Raw genomic sequence first — 23715 nt, forward strand, 5'->3', positions numbered from 1 at the left:
TGGCTGTATTAGTAAATAATCAGTTTTATTTTATTTTTAAAAACCCTGCAAAATAATAATAATTAAAGTCAAGAAAGCTACTTCGTATGACTCCTTCAGTTGCAATATTATTGCACTTCCCAAAATTAACATAAAGCAGTCCTTAGGAAATTTAAACTTTATAACTTTATCAGACGTCAGAGCACACTACTTAAAAATTCAGTGTAGTGGTATTAAGAGTTATATCTGAATTTCACAATATGTTGAAATAGAATGCCACAAAGAAAACAAACAGCACTCGTAGATATCACTCAAGTAAATAACGCATTGGGAGAGCTGGGGTTGAAATAAAACACACAAACACCCCAACATAGCAGCCCATCCTGGTTCTTATTTTTAATTACTGCAATACAAAGTATTTCCCACATCACCACCAACCTATTAGAAAGCAACATGGATTTTAAATCAGTAGTGTGATGTACAAGTTGCATATTATGCTGAGGAGCACTGCTCTTCACATTTTGTTTAAAGTACCTTTGAATGAACGTGTGCAGTACTCTGAGGGAATATCTATCGATATAATAGCTTCTTTGGACCCCAGCTAGGAATGTAATATTTCTTAATTTCTTCCAAACCTCATGCATCCGCTCCCCAAAAATAATTCAAGGGACACTGTGCCATAGGTGGCACTCCCTCTAAGCTAGTATTTAAATATATGGTTTTTCCAGACGTGTAATACAATGATGTTTCCGAAAAGGGTTATTTGAGTATTTCCACAGGGAGGGGAAATGCTGTACCTAGGTTATTCATTAAAAAGTCACCCTTGAATTTTAAGACTAGGTAGTGGGGTAGAACTCTTGATTCTTCACAAGTCGCAATGAAAGCAGGGCTGTCACAGGAACTCGGGGGCTTGTGTGTTAATTAGATCCTTCACTCCCGAGGACAGTGGTTCAAATGTGTGTGAGACAAGAGGTGTCAGAAAGTGGAGTGGGCTTCTTTCTCTCCCTCTCTCTCTTTTTAACACTGTAATATTATTTTTGCCCAGAGGTGCAAGAAAAGTCATACAATACGTTGCTGGCATTTCCTTCCTATCATTTGTACGCATAAAACTGTAATATCTCTGCAGGCTACAAAATCAAAACTGAATGTCAAAGCGAGTTGCAAAAGCAACTCTACCAAGGCTGATCAGAGCATTTCGGTGCTAAAATCCAGCAGCGTTACAAACACCCTCAGGAAGGCGAGAGGCAGAAATGAACACAATATTGTCATTACACTAGCCTTAATTACTTTTCTGGAACACAGGTAAGCCCAAATTAAACAACCACACACCAATACTCTCTCTCTCTCTCTCTCTCTCTCTCTCTCTCTCTCTCTCTCATTGCAAAAACCCACACAAGAGAAACAACTATCGCAGTCTTCCAGTGATGGGCAGAAAACCTCAGAAATAATTCTGTTGCGTTTAGTAACGAAACAGAAATAAAATCCTCATTATGTGTTTTTATTGTGGCAGTGTCTAGGGGGTCCTGTTGGGGGCTCTTGCTATTGGTGTTACTGCCCCAACTGTTTAAAGGTAAAGGGACCCCTGGCCATTAGGTCCAGTCATAGCCGACTCTGGGGTTGCGGCGCTCATCTCGCTTTATTGGCCGAGGGAGCCGGCGTACAGCTTCTGGGTCATGTGGCCAGCATGACTAAGCCACTTCTGGAGAACCAGAGCAGTGCACAGAAACACCGTTTACTTTCCTGCCGGAGCAGTACCTATTTATCTACTTGCACTTCGTGCTTTCGAACTGCTAGGTTGGCAGGAGCAGGGACCGAGCAACGGGAGCTCACCCCGTCGCAGGGATCAGAACCGCTGACCTTCTGATCGGCAAGTCCTAGGCTCTGTGGTTTAACCCACAGCGCCTAAACAGTTTTTAATCTGTAGGTTTTTTAAATTTGGGTATTTTTTCTTTCTTTTAAGGTGTAGAATGTGCCTTGGAAGAGAGGGGGAGCAACAAGGGAGAGCAAGGGTAGGCTAGCAAAGTGGTTCAGAGTAGGGAGAGGTATGGTGTAGCGGGTGGGCACGCTGGGTAAGGGGCACAAGGCACAGGTAGTTGGTGACTGTGCCATGTGCCTACCCGTGCTCCAACCTGGCGAATTGTGGGTCAGCCAGTCCTCAGGTCTGCAGCTGTTGTTGTCGAATGCCAAGTCAGCTCATAGTAAGACCTTCCTCACCCATGATCTGATTGTGGATGAGGAGACCAATCTGGTCTGTATCACTGAGACCTGGGTGGATGAGCAGAGTGGGTTGGTCTCAACCAGCTGTGCCAACCTGGGTACTCGGTGCAGCATCGGGGCAGACTTCAGGGTAGGGAGGTGGAGTTGCTGAGATGTATAGAGATTCTCTCTCTCTCTCTCTCTCTCTCTCTCCAGGCTCTCTGTCCAGTTGTGGGAGATCTAGAGTGAGTGTTCCTGGCATTGGCCAATTGGGACAGATTACGGATTCTCTTGGTTTACCGCCCACCTTGCTGCCCAGTAGTCTTCCTGCCTGAGCTGACAGAGTTGGTCTCAAGAGTCGGTGTTGAGGACTCCCAGGCTGCCTGTTTGGGGAGACGTCAGCATCCATGTGTATGTGAGCAATTCAAACTGATCTTGGAAATTTCCATCTGTACTTTTACAGCTGCGCCGAAATACTCTCAAACTCAGCAACAACAGCATAGGAGTCATATGCATCTGCTCTTTCATTCACACACAAAAGATTTAATGAAACAACCTATCAGGCAACCATGCGTTTCCGCCACACTCCAAAACCTCAGAGTCTGGGTGAGCAGACATTATATTTTTATTCTCAGACCTTATATTTTCAAAATATAAGAGCTGTCTTCTACCAATCCATTACCCTGGAATTCATCAGCCATTGTGCTTCTTAATCCGTCAATGTATTTAAATCCACGTGGAATTTTAAATCCTCCACATACCCTTGGGGTAACTCGCTGGGCACTTATTCATGCTCTGAGAAGTAGCCTTTCATACATGATGACTCTCTCTCTCTCACTCTTATCATTAAGAACCAGTCTGTAAGTCATAACAAAACTTTGCCCTTTGTGGAAATTTACTTTCCCCAAAACAAAAACAACAATATGTTTTGCCAAGAAGTGAACTTACAACTTGGAGAGAACAGACTTAGTGGGATTTCCCTAGGTGCAATCTGCAGACTTGTTTTACTCAATATTTGCTTTTGCAAGATCTCTCTTCAAGCGAATGCCACTGTACAAGCCATTGTTGAGAGCTAATTTGGAATGTTTTCTACTCTGGGCCATACTTGCTTTGCAAAGGAAGAATGAAGCGTAAAGTTGAGCAGCCAACCACAGTGAGACTTCCCTTCCCCACTTGCATTGTGTTACTCTTTTTGGTATATGTCACACACAAATTGGGTTGGACCCAATGCCCGGGATTTGAACCTGAAACCTTTTGCATGCAAAACACAATTTCTAGCACTGAACAACAGCCCCATATCTCTCCATATACAAATGGATACCTTTTGCCTGTATAGAATACAGCCTTGCAACTTGAACTCTAACTAAATCTTGAATCATTTAAAATTAAAATGTAGAAGAATTATTGCATGCAGCAACCCACGTGTAAACAGGATTTGTGCTTCGTAGCCATGTTGTGGCAGGAATGGATCCTGCAGAGTTCTGTTACCTGAGAGCTCAAACAAGCCTGTGGTAACGATTATTAAGAACACTGCAATTTAACTTCATCTGGCTCCAATCCATTTCCCCCAGCCTTGTTTCCTCTAAGGCTTTATTAGCTACTGAACATTCATAAGCTTACTTCTGTTTTGACAAGACAGCAAATTTCTGCTTGCCACATTTTGCGCACCTACCTTCCTTCTCTTCCTTCCCCACCGCAAATAGGTGTGAAATTTAAACCTTTTAACTCAAGACAGATTCAAGTCCTGACCAATTTATAAAGCAGATGACACTTTGCAAAAATCAATTTCGGTGGTCAGACTATGAAGGTCAATGGAAATTACATATCATGAGAAAGGTAACAGGAACGTAGGAGTGAAGAAGGGATCTGTTCACAGGGGCTATTATGGAAATGTGACACCAAATAAGGCTTTAGTAGGGAGGTGGGTCTCATTTCAAATACATGCTGGCTCCACCCACAACAGAGGCAATAAGAGAGTGCTTCCTTATCAGAATTTGCCTTTGCTTGTGAGTTATACGACACTTCAGCAGCGTTTCCATATTAAATGGAAAACATTCATACTTTTTGTTGTTGTTTAGTCGTTTAGTCGTGTCCAACTCTTCGTGACCCCATGGACCAGAGCACACCAGGCACTCCTGTCTTCCACTGCCTCCCACAGTTTGGTCAAACTCATGCTGGTAGCTTCAAGAACACTATCCAACCATCTCGTCCTCTATCGTCCCCTTCTCCTTGTGCCCTCAATCTTTCCCAACATCAGGGTCTTTTCCAGGAAGTCTTCTCTTCTCATGAGGTGGCCAAAGTATTGGAGCCTCAGCTTCAGGATCTGTCCTTCCAGTGAGCACTCAGGGCTGATTTCCTTAAGAATGGATAGGTTTGATCTTCTTGCAGTCCATGGGGCTCTCAAGAGTCTCCTCCAGCACCATAATTCAAAAGCATCAATTCTTCGGCGATCAGCCTTCTTTATGGTCCAGCTCTCACTTCTATACATCCCTACTGGGAAAACCATAGCTTTAACTACACAAACCTTTGTTGGCAAGGTGATGTCTCTGCTTTTTAAGATGCTGTCTAGGTTTGTCATTGCTTTTCATACTCCAGCACACAGAAGTACTCTGATCATGACATCTGCTCTCAATATCCACCCTGATGCCAAATCTCATTTGTTTGCCATTTTTGTATCCCGACTTAAATTATTGTGGGCTAAACTGTAATCGGTGGTTGAAGAGGGACATTTCCCTTTCCTTTTGTGAGCCACACTTAAGAAGATACAGGGTGGGGAGGTGGTGCTCTTTAGCTAGAAGGGGGAGGGGAATCAAGGGGTAGTAGAATTTGCAAACTTAATGAAAGGGAACTCTTCAAGCACCAACTTACGCAAAACCGCTGATTCTGCTTGTGAAAAACAAGTTGCAAGTGCGCTGACCTGCCTCCACAATCGAGGGGGCAGGCACCAACTGTGTGCACATGCCGTTTTATTTGCTGACATCACTTGCGCATGCCACACAGTGGGCGCAGGTGACATACCTTGTCACACAACATGCACACATGCCGTGTGCACAGCCACCATGGGATTTTGAGGGGCTCCAAGCCACTCCCTTGAAAATTTGGGGGACCCTTGGCTCCTGGCCTCCTCCCCCAGTAGATGGTGCCCCTGACAAGTTGGATAACCTCATACACACAAGCAGAAATTTACTACCAGCAGAAGAGGAGAATAGTGTTCAGGTCAATCATGCGCACTGATCCTTAAAACAGTGTTATACAGCTATCACCACTAGGAAGAAATGAAGATTGAGGGAGTTTTAACTGCCAGCTTCTTGTATCTGGGGGATCATATAGTTTGATGCCTGGTTTGCCACATGCCGCTACGGCAGAGCAGTAGTAAAGTATTAGGAAAGATTTCTTCCACAAACAAAACTTTTTTCCTTTTTTTAGAACACATACAATATAGTTCTTAGTAATCCATTTCCTATTATGGATTAAAACTGCTCTGCAATCTGCAAAGCAATTTATTCCAAATTAATCTCATAAGCATTGGGCACACAGGATGGTTGTTGACCATCCACAATCGAGCAGGGCGGGGGGTGGCCAAAAAAAAGAGACTCCCTGGAACCATTTGCTTCCTTTAACTTAATCTGGAGTCACCCGGCACAATGGGAAGAGGATCAGAGGCAAGAGTAAAATAAGGCTGTAGAGAGTTGTGTGCTTTGGAGCAACAAAAGCATGAATAGCACTGGAAGGAAGCAGGACCATCTGCAATCTCTTAAATGCCTACGGATGCAACAGATGGTGAAAGCATATAGACCTGGTGAGTGTAAATGTTATTAATTTTTAAACCTCTTTAATAGTGAAGTTTTTTATGATGGTTTTATAACCAATGGCTCCTTCTACTTTGGAAGGGTGGGGTATGAGCTAGATAAATACACAAAAAGTGGGGAAATTTGAATCAATTATTTTTGGGCTTTGGGAGGTTCACTACGGGATTGGAACCTGTAAGTCTATAACTTCCAATTTCCCCAAAAGCTTTGCAAAGATTCTGCAAAGTGTTGAGGTTGAAGCGAATCCCATCCTTTCCCAAGAAATTCAGAAATATATGAGCTCTTCCTACTACATGCTACAGAATGAATTTCCTCTCCAATGGTTATATAAGGTTTTGTTGCTGCTTCTTTGGCTCTGTAATAGGTGTGGATTTGTGTGTGGGGTTTTTTTAAGTGACTTTATTTTCCCACTCGTAAAACACAGCCAGGATTTATTTAGCCAGAAAATATTATATAGCTCTAAGTAGATATCTCTGCTGATTCCTGGAAAACAAGAGATGTGTAGTCAAAGGTTTCGTAGAATCAACGTGTGACCTTCAACCTTCTTTGCTTCTGCAGCCTCCTGATCATGTGCTTCTCCCCTCTGTATCAATTTTCTCTTTCCTTCCTCACCCCAGTCTTCACCCTTTCCCTCATTGACCTGTATCACCTTCCTCCAGTCTTTCTCTTTGCACTTCCTTGACCCATTTCCTTTATTGAGCTTTTGCCTTCTCCTTTCATATGCCCCTGCCTTTTCTACCCCTATTTTCCAAGGCCTTTCTGCCAGTGATGCCCCTAGAATAAGTACAGATATGTGCAGTACGAGTGGCATTAGCCTGCCTACCCCAAGTTATTAATATACATTGCTGACTGAGAGGATACCTTTGGAACATGGCTACAAACGATGAATTGCCATCGTTGAATTTTAATATTTCAGTTTGTTGTGTTGTTACCACTCTTCCTTTCCTTAACTCCTTGTCAGGGCTGGAGTCAAACATGGGTCAGCAAGCAAGGAGCAGAGTTTGTCAGAGAAGTTATTCAAAGAAACAGCATACAGCTCAGCAACACTTTCCAGTAAGTCTTGCCCCTATAGAGCAGTTGCCAGGACTGACGATCTCCGCCTCCAGCTCCCTCTAAGGCTCCTCCTTTCTCAGATGTTTCCCAAGCAGTCTCAAACTGTGTCTGGGCAGCTCTAATATCTGTTCTGCTTGATGCATCACTCTGCTTGTTCATGAAGAGAATCAAGGAGAGGCAGGCTCCCTGTATTCTTCTGAAGCCTCTTGCCCCCACTCCTCTGCTTCATCCTCTGAGTTGGAAATGCTCCCTGTCACAGGCTCTCCCTCTTCACAAAACCCTGTTGCCCCTTCAGCATCCAACAACTCTTCCTACACTTCTCCCTCTGACCTCTCCTCAGTGTTCCACCACCAATCCCAGGGCTCTGAGCCTTCCTCCTCTGGGGTTTCCCTTGAGGGTTCCCCGGCTGCTGCGTCCAACCACTCCTCATCATCCAGCCAGCCAGTCCCCAACACGTCAGTGGAGGCTAGTCGATTAGGGTGAGTATTTCCATCCCAGTGCCCATTAGGGCCTTTACTGGTGCCAAGCTCTGAGCTTTCATTTTTTTTAAAAAAAAAAAAAGTCTCTAGCTCTTCTGGAAGGAAAGTTATGAAGAATAACTTATGCACATTTAACTTGTACGCTTTTGGATTTACTATAGAGGATTGGTGTGGCATCCATATCATGGACTGAGGTCAAATTCTTCAGGAAGGACCAGCATACAGGGAAGTTATCCATTTTGAACACTTTCTACCCAAAATAAAATGCTGAAGCAGCACCTGAGAGGATTTGCCAGACAAATGTCTATACTGAAACTGTTAACTCACCCCTAAGATTAGCACCAGTGCTTACTATGGATCAGTACAGGTCACTGAAAGGTCACTCAACAAAAAGCAGGAGTGACCTATTTGTTCTAACTACAGCGGTACCTCGGGTTAAGAACTTAATTCGTTCTGGAGGTCCGTTCTTAACCTGAAACTGTTCTTAACCTGAGACACCACTTTAGCTAATGGGGCTTCCCGCTGTTGCTGCACTGCCATCGCACGATTTCTGTTCTCATCCTGAAGCAAAGTTCTTAACCCGAGGTACTATTTCTGGGTTAGCAGAGTCTGTAACCTGAAGCGTCTGTAATCTGAAGCGTCTGTAACCCAAGGTACCACTGTACTGACAAGCAGGCTGCCATTTTGACAAATCTTCAAAACTATCACAAATCATTTCTTTGGGAACTTTTGAGGAAAATATTTGACTCTGCTCTATGACACAATTAAAATACCTGGTCTTCGCAGTACAGCGAAGCAGTTTCCTTGGATCAAGGCTCTGGAGCCAACAAAAACACACACACTGAGAATCCAAGTGTGAATGAATCACCTCTGACATCTTTCTAACCATACTGCTCAGTGCAATCCCCCCTGCCCCCAGTTACATCTGAAATCGCAAAGTGAAAAAGAACTCCAAGCTATTAACCTCTGTGCATGAATATGCAAGACCCCTTTTACCAACAGAGGGTTCGTTTCTGCTGAAAGGATTTTGTTCCTTTATTATAACCACTTCTGCTAATAAAATTCTGACAAGCAGCAACCACAATGTACAGTTTCAATAAAGCAAGAGGTGATTATAGGAATAAACGGTATTAAAAATAAAAAAAAGCTCCAGGTGTCATTTTTAGTTGTGTTCTATTGCTTTCTTTATCTCTCGCGAGCTGTGTTTTTGTTTTAAAAGAAAAAAAAACTTGCTTACAACTGCATAGCTTTGACATCCTTGAACTATGAAAATGTCAAGAGAGTCTATGTTACATATATTTCCATAATTCAGAGAAATTAAACCTCTACTAAATTTCAGCTGGGGAATTGGTCTTGATAATAAAGGAATAAGCTTTGCTTGCTCCGGGCTTCTATGCTGCAAACCTCTCTCTCTCTACTTTCTATTTAATCTTAAGGTCCTTTTCCAAACTGACACTAACTATTGAATGTAACTTAACCTTACAACTTCTCTTCCAGCTGCCTGTGCTCTAGGCTCTACCACCATCCTTCTTTGCTTCTTTCTATCACACCGCTCCTTTCCGCATATCAGAAAGAGCAACTGGACCACGACAGACCACATGGCCCCATAATCTACTCTGTTATCATCTCCCTCCATTATTTTACTTGCCAGTCAAAGCACGCCCTCTTCAAATCCACATTACTTAAGGCTACTTTGTGCTTAGATTTAGAACATACAGTAGCGGCTGGGATAGCTCAGCTGGCAGGGGGCATGAGACTCTTAATCTCAAGGTTGTAGATTCGAACCCCACCTTGGGCAAAATATTCCTGCATTGTAGGGAGCTGGATGAGATGACCCTTGTGGTTCCCTTCCAACTCTACAAATTCTATGATTTGGTGTACAACTCTGAAATGTATGGAGGGGTGTCTACACATTTCTTTCTGGTGAAAAGCAGGGGGTCAATCATTATATGAACCTACAGAAAAATGAGCTAAATAAATATAAGTTGTTGCTGTTAAGTGTATTCAGCACACCCCTTTCAAAGGAATAGGGAACCTGCAGCTCTCGAGTTGTTGTTGGACTTCAGCTCCCATCTACTTCACGAAGCATGGTCTGTGGGCAGAATCATAGGAGTTGTGGATCAGCACCATCAGGAGGTCCACAGGTGTAGTGGCTCTCCACCATAGTTAGAAAAAACCATATGTTTCCAATCCTTCATGGATTGGATAGCTCAGTCTGTAGAGCACAGTATTCTTAATCTAAGGGTTGTGGGTTTGAGCATTACAGGGAAACGTGGTCCCTTTCCAACTCTACAATTCTATGAGTCTAGGTTTTCTGCTCAGAAGGTAAACAGGGCATTATTAACACACCCAGAAGTTTTATTTTCTTTTATTTTTTAAAGGACTGAGGAAAAACTTGGACAAGCTCAGTGGTTTACTTAAAATATCCTGGTGACAACTATCTGTTCCGGGGTCCCTTTCCCCCAGCAGCCTTACATTACAGAGCACAGCAGCATGTATTAAATTGTTCAGGCAGTGTTTCTGGAAGCTAAGGTACAATAAGCAAACTCAAATTCCACAACCTATCTGCCTATAAACAGAAGAATGTTCCCAGCATAAACTGTATCAGCACCACACTGACCAGGGCTCAACTGCTTAAATGAAGAGATGCACACAGCCCAATCCTAGATATGTTCGGCAACAAGAAAGCCTTGATGAGTTCAGTAGAGTTTACTCCTAAGTACGCATTTGATTTTAGCATTTGTCTCGCCTACAACAGCAGTGCTGCTTCCAATATTTACCACAGGAAAATTGGGCCAAGAATCCTAATGTACAACATTCATCATATTTTGCACTGTGAAGCCTAATATTCAAAGAGCACATCTGTAAAACCATTAATACTGCTACTAATGTACTCTGCAGTCCACAAGGCCACCAAAGGACAGTGTGAGAAGTAGATAAATGGCCTTCATTTTATGTATTTTCACAGGAAATGTGGAAGCTCTGGCTTTTCTGTCAAAGCAGTTCAGGGAGATAGTAGCTAACAAAAAAGCATTTGGGTGACTTAAAAAAAAAAGTTTTTAAAAGATATTGCACTGATAAGGTCATTTTAAATTTTACTCTTAGCTTTGAAATGGATGCTGCAGGTTTTACATTATTTGCTGTTCTAGTATTTTGAACTACAGACATGGTTTCTTGGATGTTACTGTGAGCTGCTTGGGTGTCTAGCAGACCTGGGGGCACATACATTCGAAAAATTTAATAAATATTTCAGTATTCACAAATAACCTATTTTAACCATTCTATATTTTAAACAGGGACACGGGTGGCGCTGTGGGTTAAACCACAGAGCCTAGCACTTGCCGATCAGAAGGTCGGTGGTTCGAATCTCCGCGACGGGGTGAGCTCCCGTTGCTCGGTCCCTGTTCCTGCCAACCTAGCAGTTCGAAAGCACGTCAAAAGTGCAAGTAGATAAATAGGAACCGCTCTGGCGGGAAGGTAAACGGCATTTCCATGTGCTGCTTCGGTTCTCCAGAAGCGGCTTAGTCATGCTGGCCACATGACCCGGAAGCTGTATGCCAGCTCCCTTGGCCAATAAAGCGAGATGAGCGCCACAACCCCAGAGTCAGTCACGACTGGACCTAATGGTCAGGGGTCCCTTTACCTTTACTATATTTTAAACACACATATATGCACACACACAAACACACACACACACAAATTTATACTTACTCTTTCTCTGTCACAATGTATCCATATTCATCCTCCTTAGAAGGCTTGGCATCCAGCTGAAGACCTTCTCCCATTTTTTTTGGAGTTTCTTCATAGACAGTTTTATCCTGAATCAAAGTATTCTTAATCCAGTGATGAAGCTCAGTCAGCTCTTGAGAGTTAGGTTCCGACTCAGCTTTCTTTTCAGCTATCAACTCCCTGGAGAATGTTTCGCTCTTCACATTTTCAACCCCAACCTTCACTTCCTCGGAGGAAGAGGAGGAGAGATCTAAATCCTCCGACTTCTTCATTTCTGATTTAAAAGATTCTTTGGACATAGGCTCCCTAAGAAGATTTTCAGTTGCGATATCCTCATTCAGGAAATCAAGTAGTTTATTACTCAAATGGTTCTCCTGTATTACAAAAACAAAAACAAACAGTGTCATTCATAACAATTTTGAACACACATTAATGGGGTATCTATGTGAAATTTAAGGGCACAAAACTAATAGAATCCTGAAGCTATACTAAATACATGAGTAGACACTGTTGTCCACTTATGAAAGATGAAAACTAGAAATCACTTTAGCCTGGGGTGCAACTTTTGACAGCTCTTAGATTGCAGCTTAGAAAATGTTGCCTGTATTTTCCCCGAAACTGCTTTTCTCTTCTTAAATTTGACTGATCTCAAGAGGCTTCCTCTTTTGGAAGCACTGAAGTATGTCTAAACCTAAAGCATTATCATTAATTTCTTTTTGCCCAGCCTTATGTTACACGAAGCAGCCCTAGACATCCCTGTTTGACTCAGTTCAAGTCTTCCTGCTGACAGTGGCATGAGGCCACCAAGTCTTTCCACCAAGTTATGATTTCAAATTCTGGGTCTTTCAAATCAGCTAGCCTTGAGATGTAGAAACAGCCCCATCACTTAGTCTAAATTCTTAACTCTTTGGAGGGGGGAACTGTCTAAGACCAAATTCTGGATTCTTCTTCTGCTTTGTGTTTTAGAAACATGACTTGAAATTCTATTAAAATCTGCTGTGAAGTTCCATTCCCATGCGCCTTGTTAGGTGGTGTTAAGAGCAGTACAATAGGGACGTGGGTGGCGCTGTGGTCTAAACCACCGAGGCTCTTGGGCTTCCTGAGCGGAAGATTGGCGGTTCAAATCCCTGCCAACGGGAGTGAGCTCCCATTGCTCTGTCCCAGGTGCTGCCAACCTAGCTGTTTGAAAGCACACCAGTGCAAGTAGATAAATAGGTACCGCTGTGACAGGAAGGTAAACGGCATTTCCGTGCCTTATGTTTTTGCCATCATGGGCAGCATATAAATTAAATAAAGGAACAAACTAGCAAATTAGCTGAGGCATCTATAGCACACGTATCTCATATGGGTTTTTAGAGGTGAATGAAAATGCTACTCTGAATTTTGCTGGTGCATTCACAGGTGGTGAATTGGAGGGGGGTGGCATTCACTGATTTGGGGGGGGGTGAAGGAGCAATACTGGCGAGTGACAAAACAGAAATTTCCCCCTGCTAGATGCTGATAACGCCCCCACTCCCACTGTCTGAAATCCACTGATGGTTTCAAGTGCACCTCCGTCTGTGTTCCATTGCTGTCACTGTGTTGTAAACTGAACCTCAATTATTTTTATTACATTATATTTAGCATCTCTCGTATGGCGAGCATTTGGTGCGATGGATTGTCGATATTTATATTTAAACATGCAATTTACCTCATTTTTAGTCCTGGCATCTTCATTCTGTGCCCCTTCATCTGTGGGAACATTGAACAAGCATGTGTTGTGGGACATTATAGAACATTACGTGTGTAATGCAGACACTGCTGTACTGGCTTTGCTTTTCTATAGATTGTGGTGTTATTTACCGTACATTAAACATTAAGATGTTGCCGCTGAAAGGCGAAAGTAAAAGCATAGATCAGGTTTGTCACTTTGACTCCATTTGGACAGCTTGCTAATGGAAGATCAATGGAAGCAGTACTGTAAGAGTGCATTATATTAATTAGTTCAATAGTATGGCGACGAATTTACCTCTGTTTACCAATGCCTTAAAAAAAAAATCAATACCATGTTTTCTGCTAGCATAGAAATAATGGCTACAGTAATAAATGCAGAAAGGCAACAAATTTACGTTTCAGGCACTTTTCAGGGAAAAATGGATTTCATGTGCTCATCTAATCCTTTATTTTAATAAAGTAGGCACTTCAAAATAATGGTTTCTCGGTTATTGTGACTACTCAGAGGTAAATACGGGATACCAAATTGCCTGTTTTAGGATAGGAACAGGAAGCCTTTGTGAGGCTTATAAGCATGAAAAACAGATTTTTGTGCATCTTTCACATGAGTCACAAAATGACCTAACAATGGAGCTGTTCACATCTCATTTTTATCCACAGCAATAAACTCGGAGACTTTTAAATGGTCCACATGTAAATCAATGTGCTGCTTACATGTTTCCTGTCACATGCATCTGCATGCCCCTATTTGATCAATGAACACAAGGTGCTGTAAGGCTTAATAAGAGGACTAATTACCTGTGTGAGAGTGGGGCGAGGAAACTGAATTTGGGAACACACAGGCCACTCTTACTGGATGGTACATTTTTTTAAATCAGGCCTCAAAACTATGAGTTCTCCAAAACAAATTAGTACCATGTCTGCCCTACTTTTCCTGAATGGGTCATAGAATCATAGAACCGTAGAGTTGGAAGGTACCATGGGGGTAATTTAGTTCAAACTCCTGCAATACATACTGATGGCTAATTATTTTAGCAGGTCACTTAAATGCAGGTGCCTGGTTCATGAGCAGTGCTGGATTTACATATAAGCTAAACAAGCTATAGCTTAGGGCCCCACTCTCTTGCCCCCCCCCCCAATATACTTCTTCTTAATTCTATTTCATATCAACAATTACTTTGATAAAATACATATTTTGTTATGTGCAAATGGCTTTAGATACCTATTGGGTCCATAAATTACCATATAGCATATAGTCAACACAAAAAACAGTGGCGATTTGTTGTTGACAAAGGACAGATGGACATATAAAGGGCCCCATTACCTTCAGTAGCTTAGGGCCTCATCAAACCTAAATGCGGCCCTGTTCATGAGGTGCATCTAAATTGTTTACAACAGTGCTATCAGTTAACCAAGTGAACAATTAAGCATCATGAAAATGCAGCTGTATCTTAAGGTGGCAGTGGCGGAATGAGTTAATTGCATCAGTTTGTTCCTTAGGACAAGGGTGGGCAACACACAGGACTCCAAAGCCCAGGAAGCCCCAGTCCCCTTTTCCTGCAATCAGCCATCAGCTGGGTGTCCAGGAAGAGTGTACTGTTCCCACACTGCTAATAGCAACAGTAATATTGTGTAAATAGGAAACACTGGGGAGCAGGCTTTAACCTACCCCCACAGTACTCCCAATCCAAGAATGTTTACTGCCCCCATATTGATAATAGCTGCATAGAGACAGCAGTTTGCAATTTTAATGGGGAGGTAGATGTGTGGGAATTACATTCCCCAAACAGCTATCTCCTCCTTTAAATCATGGAGCAACCTGCACTTACCTAATTGCCCACAGCAAGTTGGGATTGAGTAAATAGCACTCATCCCACCCTCTGAACACAATATAATCATGGCAGGAGGAAAGGGAAGCTACACGAACGGCCCTACTATTGGGCAAAGTGGCATAACCTCCTCAGGGAACAGATGCTGTGGGGCAGCAGTGGAAGCCCCCTGGGTGTTCCTCCTAACCCCCTGCTCCCGGGACCAGTCTCATCTGTTGGAGGGCAGAATTGTGGGTTACACAACCTGTCCCCGTCCCATAAACTAGCTTGCTGTGGTGTTGGCTGCTGTCCTGTCACTAGTGCTGAAGTAAGATTTGGCAGCCAGGCTGTTTGACTTCAGTATGTGGAATGTGCCAGGGAGGAACCATCTTGTCTTCACCTCAGGCAGCAAAATATCTTGGTCTGGGAAGCTAATGGTAAGGCAATGATAAGTGGAGGGGAGCTAGCAAGCAGCAGGGAGAATAGGGCAGTGAGCCGGCAGTGGGACAGGTGAGCAGGTAAGTTCCTCCTCTTGGCATCTTTGTGCAAGGCTGTTTTAAGACTGAATTCCTTTAGAAAGGAAAGGAAAGCTGCCATGGTGGATATTGTACCTTGTAAAGGGTAACCGGCGCTCATTAATCCCATCTCATAATCATCTTTTCCTTCGGCATCCACTCTCTTCTCTTCTGCCTCTCCTCCAACCTTCCCAGCGGCATTCTTCTTTTCTTCATCTACATCAACAGCTTGAATGGCATCAGCAATGATATCTGCCATCTCGTCCAGCTCTAGCGGGCTCAACTTATCTACATCCACATGATGTTTCTTCAGGTCCCTCAGAACATCCTGAATAAATATTTCTTGGGAAGGGAGGGAGGGAGGGAGGAGAAACTTGATTACTTATGAAAAGTCTGATGGTATGTGCAAGGAAAAGAGAAACAAAGCATTGTAGTCTCTGCTCCAGTCCTCAGTAGGAGCTATTTAATTATCTATGAAGTCTCGACTACATTATTCTGTGCTAATCTGTATTCATAAATATAGCCTTGGTAATGTTTTTCTCTCTCTCTCCTCTTATTCAAATGTGTTTATTGAATAGTTTCAATGTTACTAATTCATGGGATTATCTTCTTATATGAATCAGTAATTAGATCACTTTTCTCACTGGACACGTCTTGCCCTACTGAAACAATTGATTTGGGATAAATTAGTGGCGAAACTTTTCCCAGACCAATATGGCTTATCCAGGAAGGCCTGTATCCCGAGGACAAAAAAAGTATTTATTTTATCACATTAGTGGTCTCTCCCTCCCCTCCCCATTACAAACCCTGTATCAAGACTTCCTTACAAAATCAACTTATGCTGTACTAAAGCTGCTTAACTATAGAAATAAATTATGATTACACTCAGTCAACCATAATGTAGTTTTTGTAAAGTAAAAATAGAGGGAACATCAATATAATTACATATAAGAAACATGCAGTCTGCTGAAAAAATAAAAGGACCAAAGCTATTTTTCTACTAGGTGTCCCCAAAAGAAGCAGACTGTAAATAAATCACCACCACTGAATAATGATGCAGCAATATCAATTTGACTTACCCAGTCATATAAAGGGCTTAACTGGAGGGTGGGGGAGGCAATGGGGAGATCTCAAGAGTTTCATGGCCCATCCCTGTGAAGCCTTATCCAATAGTGGCCATGAAACAGAGGGCTCTCATTGGAATCCCACATCTTATCATTCTACCTGACACGAATTCCCAGATGGAGCTTCCTACAGTCTCCAAACATGACAGGTGGTTCAAATATCTACAATGAACCAATCAAAATGCAATGTGCACCAGCCGACAAAATTGCCTTAAAACTCTCCACTCAGAAGTTCCCAACTTGAAGAGACAAGGAGCATCACAAGGAGCAGCTCAGAGGAGATTGCCATGTTTTAAAACTGTCATGGACTGGCTGGATGTGGAGGAGTGTGGGAGGCACCAGCCAAGGAATCCCCAGGGGAAGAAGGCTCAGAGCCAGTGGATTGGTGGTGGGACAATGATGAGTCATCAGAGGGGGAAGGAGCAGACAGGGAGGGGGAGGAGGTGACAGAAGCAGAAGAGGTAACAGGGTTTAATGATCAGGAAGAAGCTGCAGCAGAGCACACTTCAGACTCTGAGCAGAATCCAGGGAGTCTCGCTATCCTGCTGTGACCAGCTCCCCTCCCTTCTGGTCTCCTAGAACACACAGAGAAATGAAACGGGAAGAGTAGAGGGTTGTTGTGCACAAATGAAGCCTGAGACTGTGTGGGAAAGACCCTGGAAAGGAGGAGTCCTACTGCAACTGCCAGCGGCGTAGCGTGGGTTGTCAGCACCCGGGGCAAGGCAAGTAACTTGCGCCCCCTAACCCGGGGCAAGGCAAGTAATTTGCGCCCCCTAACCCCTAACCTGCCGCCGCTGCCAGCTTCTTGCTGCTGCCTGGTCTGGTCTGGTGTGGTTCTCTCCCGCGCTCAGCGCTGCGCTGGGCGGCCGCTGCACTGTCCCTCCCCCAGATAGTCCCTCGCTCTCTCTCCGCACCGCACGCCTGGCACCCACCCCCTCCACAGTGGGCGGTGACCCAGCGGCTCGGATCGGATTCTCACAGCCAGCACTGCAGTGAGAGAGAATGAGTGAGCCAGGTAGGGGCAGAGAGCTGCGAGTGTGAGCGCACCCCCCCCCAGATGTTGCGCCCGGTGCGGCCGCCCCCCCCTGCACCCCCCATGCTACGCCACTGGCAACTGCTTCATCGTGGTAAGATCTCCTGGAAACCACTAGGCTGAGTTGTGGTTTGTTTCCCTGAATAAAGAGTCAACTTCACTGACCTCGGGTGCATTATTGCTTTGTTGGCGACCTACGCCTGACTCCCAGCCCTGACAAATCTTCCTATAATTTCAGTTTAAGCCCTACAGTTTTCAGCCACCAACATGCTTGCCCCGATTATATTTGGAGCCATATTGCTGCTGCCAACAGAATTCGCACATACAGATATTCCAGGTACTTGCTAAACAACCATTCAGCATTAACCCAGCTACTCACTACCAGATAGCCAACTACTTGGTGGGGCTGACCTATCTTGTATATGCAGGCTCCTGCTTAGCTGGAAAGGACAGCTATTTTTTGTTGCTGAAATATAATTTAATATCTAATGATATATCCAAGCTAATTTACATTTATAATAATAATTTATATTTTTATGACCTAATCTTCATCAATATCAGGAAATAAATATGCCAGTGGCTTGTCTTTTAACACAAGCACCCTGATCTCATTTGTTTATGCTACAATACAAAATGTAAATAAATGTTTTCTGAATTATATTGGATCTTCTGTCTGTTCAAATGAGAGTTTTAGCTGTGTTTTGTTCTGATGTATGTCAGATGTGGACAGAGTAAAGGAAATGAGTTTATCAATGACCCCCAAAGAACATAAATGGAAGATGACATCTGAGGCAAGATGAGAAAAAGCAGAGATTTCTACAAAGAAAATCAAACAACAGACTTCTGAATGTGTTATTAACAGATGTTTTCAAAGGAGAAAATATTAAAAGATATTGGAGATGAAAAATACATAAAGTAAACAAAAGTAAGTGGAGGAATCTGAAAAGAGATAGCCAACAGTGCCAAAATATAGGTAATAGACTGAGAGCATTTTTACCCAGTCCAGAATGAAAACTAACCCATTGTTTCTTGTTACGTAAATAAGTCTGCATGAGCTTGGGGTGGTCACTAACTCCCCTCCCCTCCTCTTTTGTGAAATGAGAAGACCGCACACAAATTATTTTAAAAAACATATCCACTTCCACTTTTGAACTTACAAAAAAAATCTTTAAAATTGTTGTTTTTCATTGGTTTATTCTGTTTGTAAACCACTTGGAGGTTTCTTTGGGGGGGGATTACAATCAAGCAGTATATAAATATTAAAAAAGGTAAAGGGACCCCTGACCATTAGGTCCAGTCGTGGCCGACTCTGGGGTTGCGGCGCTCATCTCACTTTATTGGCCGAGGAAACCGGCGTACAGCTTCCGGGTCATGTGGCCAGCAGGACTAAGCCGTTTATTGCGAACCAGAGCAGCGCACGGAAATGCCGTTTACCTACCCGCCAGAGTGATACCTATTTATCTACTTGCACTTTGACGTGCTTTTGAACTCCTAGGTTGGCAGGAGCAGGGACGGAGCAACGTGAGCTCACCCCGTCGCAGGAATTCGAACCGCCGACCTTCTGATCGACAAGTCCCAAGCTCTGTGGTTTAACCCACAGCACCGCCCGTGTCCCTTATATAAATATTAGGAAATAAATAAATAGCTGAACACAAGAGAGCTGAATTCATTTCTGGGATTCATAGTGCTCCTTATATAATTCAAGGGACTTAGGCCCATCTTCCTTTTCTACCCAGAATACGTACACTGCCTCACAACCCCTTCATCAAACCCACAAGTTGGGGGGGGGGTGGCAACTAAGCCAAAGAAGGCACACACTGGCTTCTGCCACCATCCACGTGATCTTGAGCCATTTCAAAGGCTGCACCTCCCGAGAAAAATATAACGGCAAGGAGGAGACCAACCTAGTCCCATCCGTCAGCCAGTTAAGGTGCAGCTGCCCCAATTCTCGCTTTCCTCTTCCCTCCCCATTCTTTTTTCACTCTTTTGCATCATCTCCATATCCTCCAACATTTCTCCAATGCAAATAGGGATGTCCTATTCCATAATATGGGACACGGGTAGCGCTGTGGTCTTAACCACTGAGCCTCTTGGGCTTGCCAATCAGAAGGTTGGCGGTTTGAATCCCCATGATGGGGTGAGCTGCCGTTGCTCGGTCCCTGCTCCTGCCAACCTAGCAGTTCGAAAGCACACAGTGCAAGTAGATAAATAGGTACCGCTCTGGCAGGAAGGTAAATGGTGTTTCCATGCGCTGCTCTGGTTCGCCAGAAGCGGCTAAGTCATGCTGGCCACATGACCCGGGAAAAGTGTCTGCGGACAAATGCCGGCTCCCTCGGCCTATAAAGCGAGATGAGCGCCGCAACCTCAGAGTCGTCTGCAACTGGACTTCTCCAATGAAAATAGGGACATCCTACCATAGCTTCCAACATTACATTAAAATAGGGACAGCCTAAGGAAAAGCTGGACATTCTGGGATCAAATCAGAAACTGGGACAGCTTCTGTAAATCTGGGACTGTCCCTGGAAAATAGGGACACTTGGAGGGACTGATCCTGCAGGGAAGGACTGCCTTATCTTGTAAAATATGCACAGCACCCATAAACATTGTAGGCACTTATAAATGTTAATAATAATAATAATAATAATAATAATAATAATAATATATTCCTGGTAGACAAACCCAGAATGAGTTGTTTATCTTTTTGTTACTTTGGGTGATTTGTGCCACTTTTATATATATATATTTTAAATGCTTTAAAAAAATTACTATAATGAGCCCTATTCATTTGAGACATGGTGGGATAACATTTAAATGAATGAAACATTTACATTAACAGCCATAATTACATACTTCTATATAAAAGCACCCCATGGTGCAATCAAGCTTGCAAATATAATCACAGACACTAATGACCCACAAGCCTAAACTTATCTACTTTAGACATCTGTGGCCTAAACGCTGTGAGGCAGGTAGAAAGAACTGTATTTTGCAAAACGTCTGTCACTGGTCAGAAGCAACCTTTTCTTTACTTGACTTGGGTGAGCTGCTATTTGCAAGTCTGGGGTAAACTCTGTTGAAAAACCAAGTGCGTTGTGCCATGAGAAACCCCATGGTGGACGAATGCTTTTTGCCCAGAAGTGGAAGGAAGAGAAAGTCCCAACCAATGAAGATTGGATAACCAAGATGATGGACTATGCCGAAATGGCAAAGATGACCATGAAGAGCAGACACCAAGATTATAATTGTTTTAGTAAAGAGTGAGAAAAATGTATTGAGTACAGTATCTTAAAGCTCACTGTAGATATTTAAAAAGTTGGCAGGATTGTTATAACACTTATAATGTAATAAGACTAAAGTTAAAAAAGGATACAAAATGAATTTGAAAAATGTAATTAGATGCAACAGAAACAACAGATAAATATTGGAAACCAGGGGACAGTGGGGGGAAGTCCGGGGATTAAAGTAATCTCAGATGTGCAAAAACTGAAAATGATTTAAATGTATAAGAACATTGTTAAAAAATGAAAATGAAATATTTTTAAAAAAGAAATGCCATGGTACATCTGTAATGGCATAGTGGGGCAGGTGAGCTGAAAATAATGCCAATATATTTCACATCTGGCAACCGATGGACCCCTTTGGTTTTAGATAGTATATGGGTAGATGAGTCTAAAACGCCCAGGACACAAATTCTCATGGCCCTGTAGCAGCTATGATGGCTCATTTACCAGAAGTAATGTATTTAGCATTAACTCTAGAAGTGTATACTTGATTCTGATCAGACATAAGAAACACCTGCTGGATCAGGCCAAAGACCCGTCTAGTCCAGCATCCTGTTCTCATAGTGGCCAACAAGGATTTGTCTGTTCTATCCATTAAGGTCTGGAGGTAAGCAGATTGCAGGTCAGTAGGCAAATTGGGAAACAGACAGGAGAGCAGTCAAGTAGACAGGCCATCAAAGCAGCCAGCAGATAAGTGGGAATGGATGGCTGGAGAGCAGCTCAGTCCGCACCTGAGTGACAGGTTGCTCAGACTGAAGATCTTCTAATCCTAGAATTAGAAGGAGTATTAGGATAATCTTGCCTTTATGGAGCTGGTAGCTGAAATGCCACCATCTGGCCATTGGCAGTGGTGGTGTTTAAGCAGAGCAGAGAGCATACCTGAAGGAGCATCTCCACCCCCCATCCAGTGCCTGGATACTGAGGTCCACCTCCAAGGGTCTTCTGGTGGTTCCTTCACTGCAAGAAGCAAAGTTACAGGGAACCAGACAGAGGCCCTTCTTGGCACTGGCGCCCTCCCCATGGAACGCCCTCCCATCAGAATGTCAAGCAGAACTACACAATTTTTAGAAGACATCTGAAGGCAGTCCTGTATATATGTGCTGGAAGCCGCCCAGAGTAGCTGGGGAAACCCAGCTAGATGGCTGGGGAATTCTTCTTCTTCTTCTTCTTCTTCTTCTTCTTCTTCTTCTTCTTCCTACTACTACTACCAGGTGCTCCCTCCAATGAGAAGCTACCACAATGGCACAGAGATTATGTCCTGAGGACCAGAGATCCCAGTCTGAGATCCTTAGATATTTACATAGCCTATTTTAAACTCCTATAGCGTACAATTGAACAGGTCAATTATGAGCTCAGTATAAAGCACCATGTAAGTTTAATATTGCTGTCTGGTGGGCTTTCCCCTCCCTCCCTGCAATTGGGTTCAATCCAGCGAAAACCTAGACTGCTGAATAAAAAAAACCTGTTGATAAACCTTTCCATTTCAGTTTCATTTGTTTTCAACTCATTTTCTTTTCTTTCATTCTATCATGTCTTATCTCCCCAGTTCCCTTCCCTAGGTTTCACAGTCTATAGGAAAGCACAGTCGTAATCTCAAGCAAAATGAAAATAAGGGGGAAAGAAATTCAACAGGAGAAAATGAATGGCCAGCAGCCCCACTCCAGAGTCCACTGAAAGACATTTGGCAGATCTTTCTGGTTCATTAAATAAAGCAAAGATAGAGAAATGGTCTGCATTCTGTGAAGTGTGTTGTTTCTCACACTGGGCAGTCACTAGGATGCTAGGAATACCTCCTGAAGATAAGCTTCTTGTTAGAGGAGACTGACATCTTAAGGAAAACTAAGCCGAGAATACGAAGCATTGCTACTGCCCGACAACCACTGAAGATAGAAGCCAAGAGCAATCACAGGCACAATTTGAAAAATATGGCATAAGTATATTGGAAGATTCATTAGAAAATGTTTGACTGCTGGCAACAAGCTAAGAAAACACTTGATTTGTGAACAGATATTAAAGAGAAAGAAACTATTTGGAGGGTGGGAATACCTTTCTTAAATGGTCAACATTGTACCTAAACATGTTGCTCTGTAATGTTTTGCCTGCAGAAGCCAAACTGTTAAAATCCAATGCATTTTGCAGCACATTGTTCCCTGTAAGTTTTACGTATTTCTTCTCTGCAGATTCCTGCTAAGAAAGGTGAAATAGGGCAGTGCATGATAATGAAATCAGCATGGACCTAGTTTGCTCTAGCAGCAGTCCTATTCCAGATACGTGCAGGGCCACCTGGACTTGCATTTACATTAAAATTTGTTTTTTGAAACCTATTATCAGGCAGCTGCCTCACTATGAACCCTGTCACTTCGGGCATGTACACACTGGGCTCTCTTCTGTCTAAATAGCAACACTTCAATAGTGATATAGGGATTTGGGAGCAAAAGAAAAACACGAAGGAGAAGACGGTGAGAAACAATATGTAAAGCACGGTATGTATAATGCTTCAGGTTTCTACGAAGGGAGGATCCTGGCCAATGGTTAACAATGCTCGGAGCTGTCATCCAAAACATCTAGAGAGAACCAGGTTGGCAAAGGTTGTTCTACACACCAACATTACCTACCTTCCATTAATAGAAAACTCCACCTAACACTGCATATACCTCCCCAGAAGGGCTGACAATGATTACATCGTATTTTTTGCTCTGTAAGATGCACCCGACCATAAGACGCACCTAGTTTTTAGAGGAGGAAAACAAGAAAAGCCAGCAAGAGCCGCAGACACACTCACTTGGTGCGGCTCTTTAAAGATAGAGCGGCTCTTGCTGGCTTTTCCGGGAGGTGGGAGAAGGGACTGATGGGTTGCCCTCCATCCCTTCTCCCACCTCCCTGAAAAGCCAGAGCAAGCTGCGCAGCTATCTCTGAGGCTGTTGTGCTGCCTTCCCAGCGAAGAAGGATGAGGGACGGAAGCGGCTCCATAAGGGCTCACTTCTGTCCCTCCTCCT

At 43.3% G+C, this 23715-nt stretch overlaps 1 protein-coding gene and 1 long non-coding RNA gene across 2 annotated transcripts in view; one reads left to right on the forward strand and one right to left on the reverse strand.

The window, feature by feature from the left end:
* LOC308459190 overlaps nucleotides 1–21102 on the forward strand; it is a 481964-nt gene extending 460862 nt beyond the window's left edge. Inside the window, exon 5 of the long non-coding RNA XR_013977877.1 lies at nucleotides 21016–21102. This is a non-coding gene — a long non-coding RNA (uncharacterized lncRNA). The remainder of the gene's footprint in view (nucleotides 1–21015) is intronic.
* The window catches only part of PTPRN2 (protein tyrosine phosphatase receptor type N2), a 610006-nt gene that overhangs the window by 402660 nt on the left and 183631 nt on the right, over nucleotides 1–23715 (reverse strand). Inside the window, exons 7-9 of the mRNA XM_080974012.1 lie at nucleotides 15378–15623; nucleotides 12936–12976; nucleotides 11228–11619 (exon numbers count right to left, since the gene is read on the reverse strand). Of these exons, the coding sequence (XP_080830138.1) occupies nucleotides 11228–11619; nucleotides 12936–12976; nucleotides 15378–15623 (679 nt within the window). The remainder of the gene's footprint in view (nucleotides 1–11227; nucleotides 11620–12935; nucleotides 12977–15377; nucleotides 15624–23715) is intronic.

This window comes from Podarcis pityusensis, assembly GCF_964106645.2.
Source record: "Podarcis pityusensis genome assembly, chromosome: 12".
Taxonomy (NCBI): domain Eukaryota; kingdom Metazoa; phylum Chordata; class Lepidosauria; order Squamata; family Lacertidae; genus Podarcis; species Podarcis pityusensis.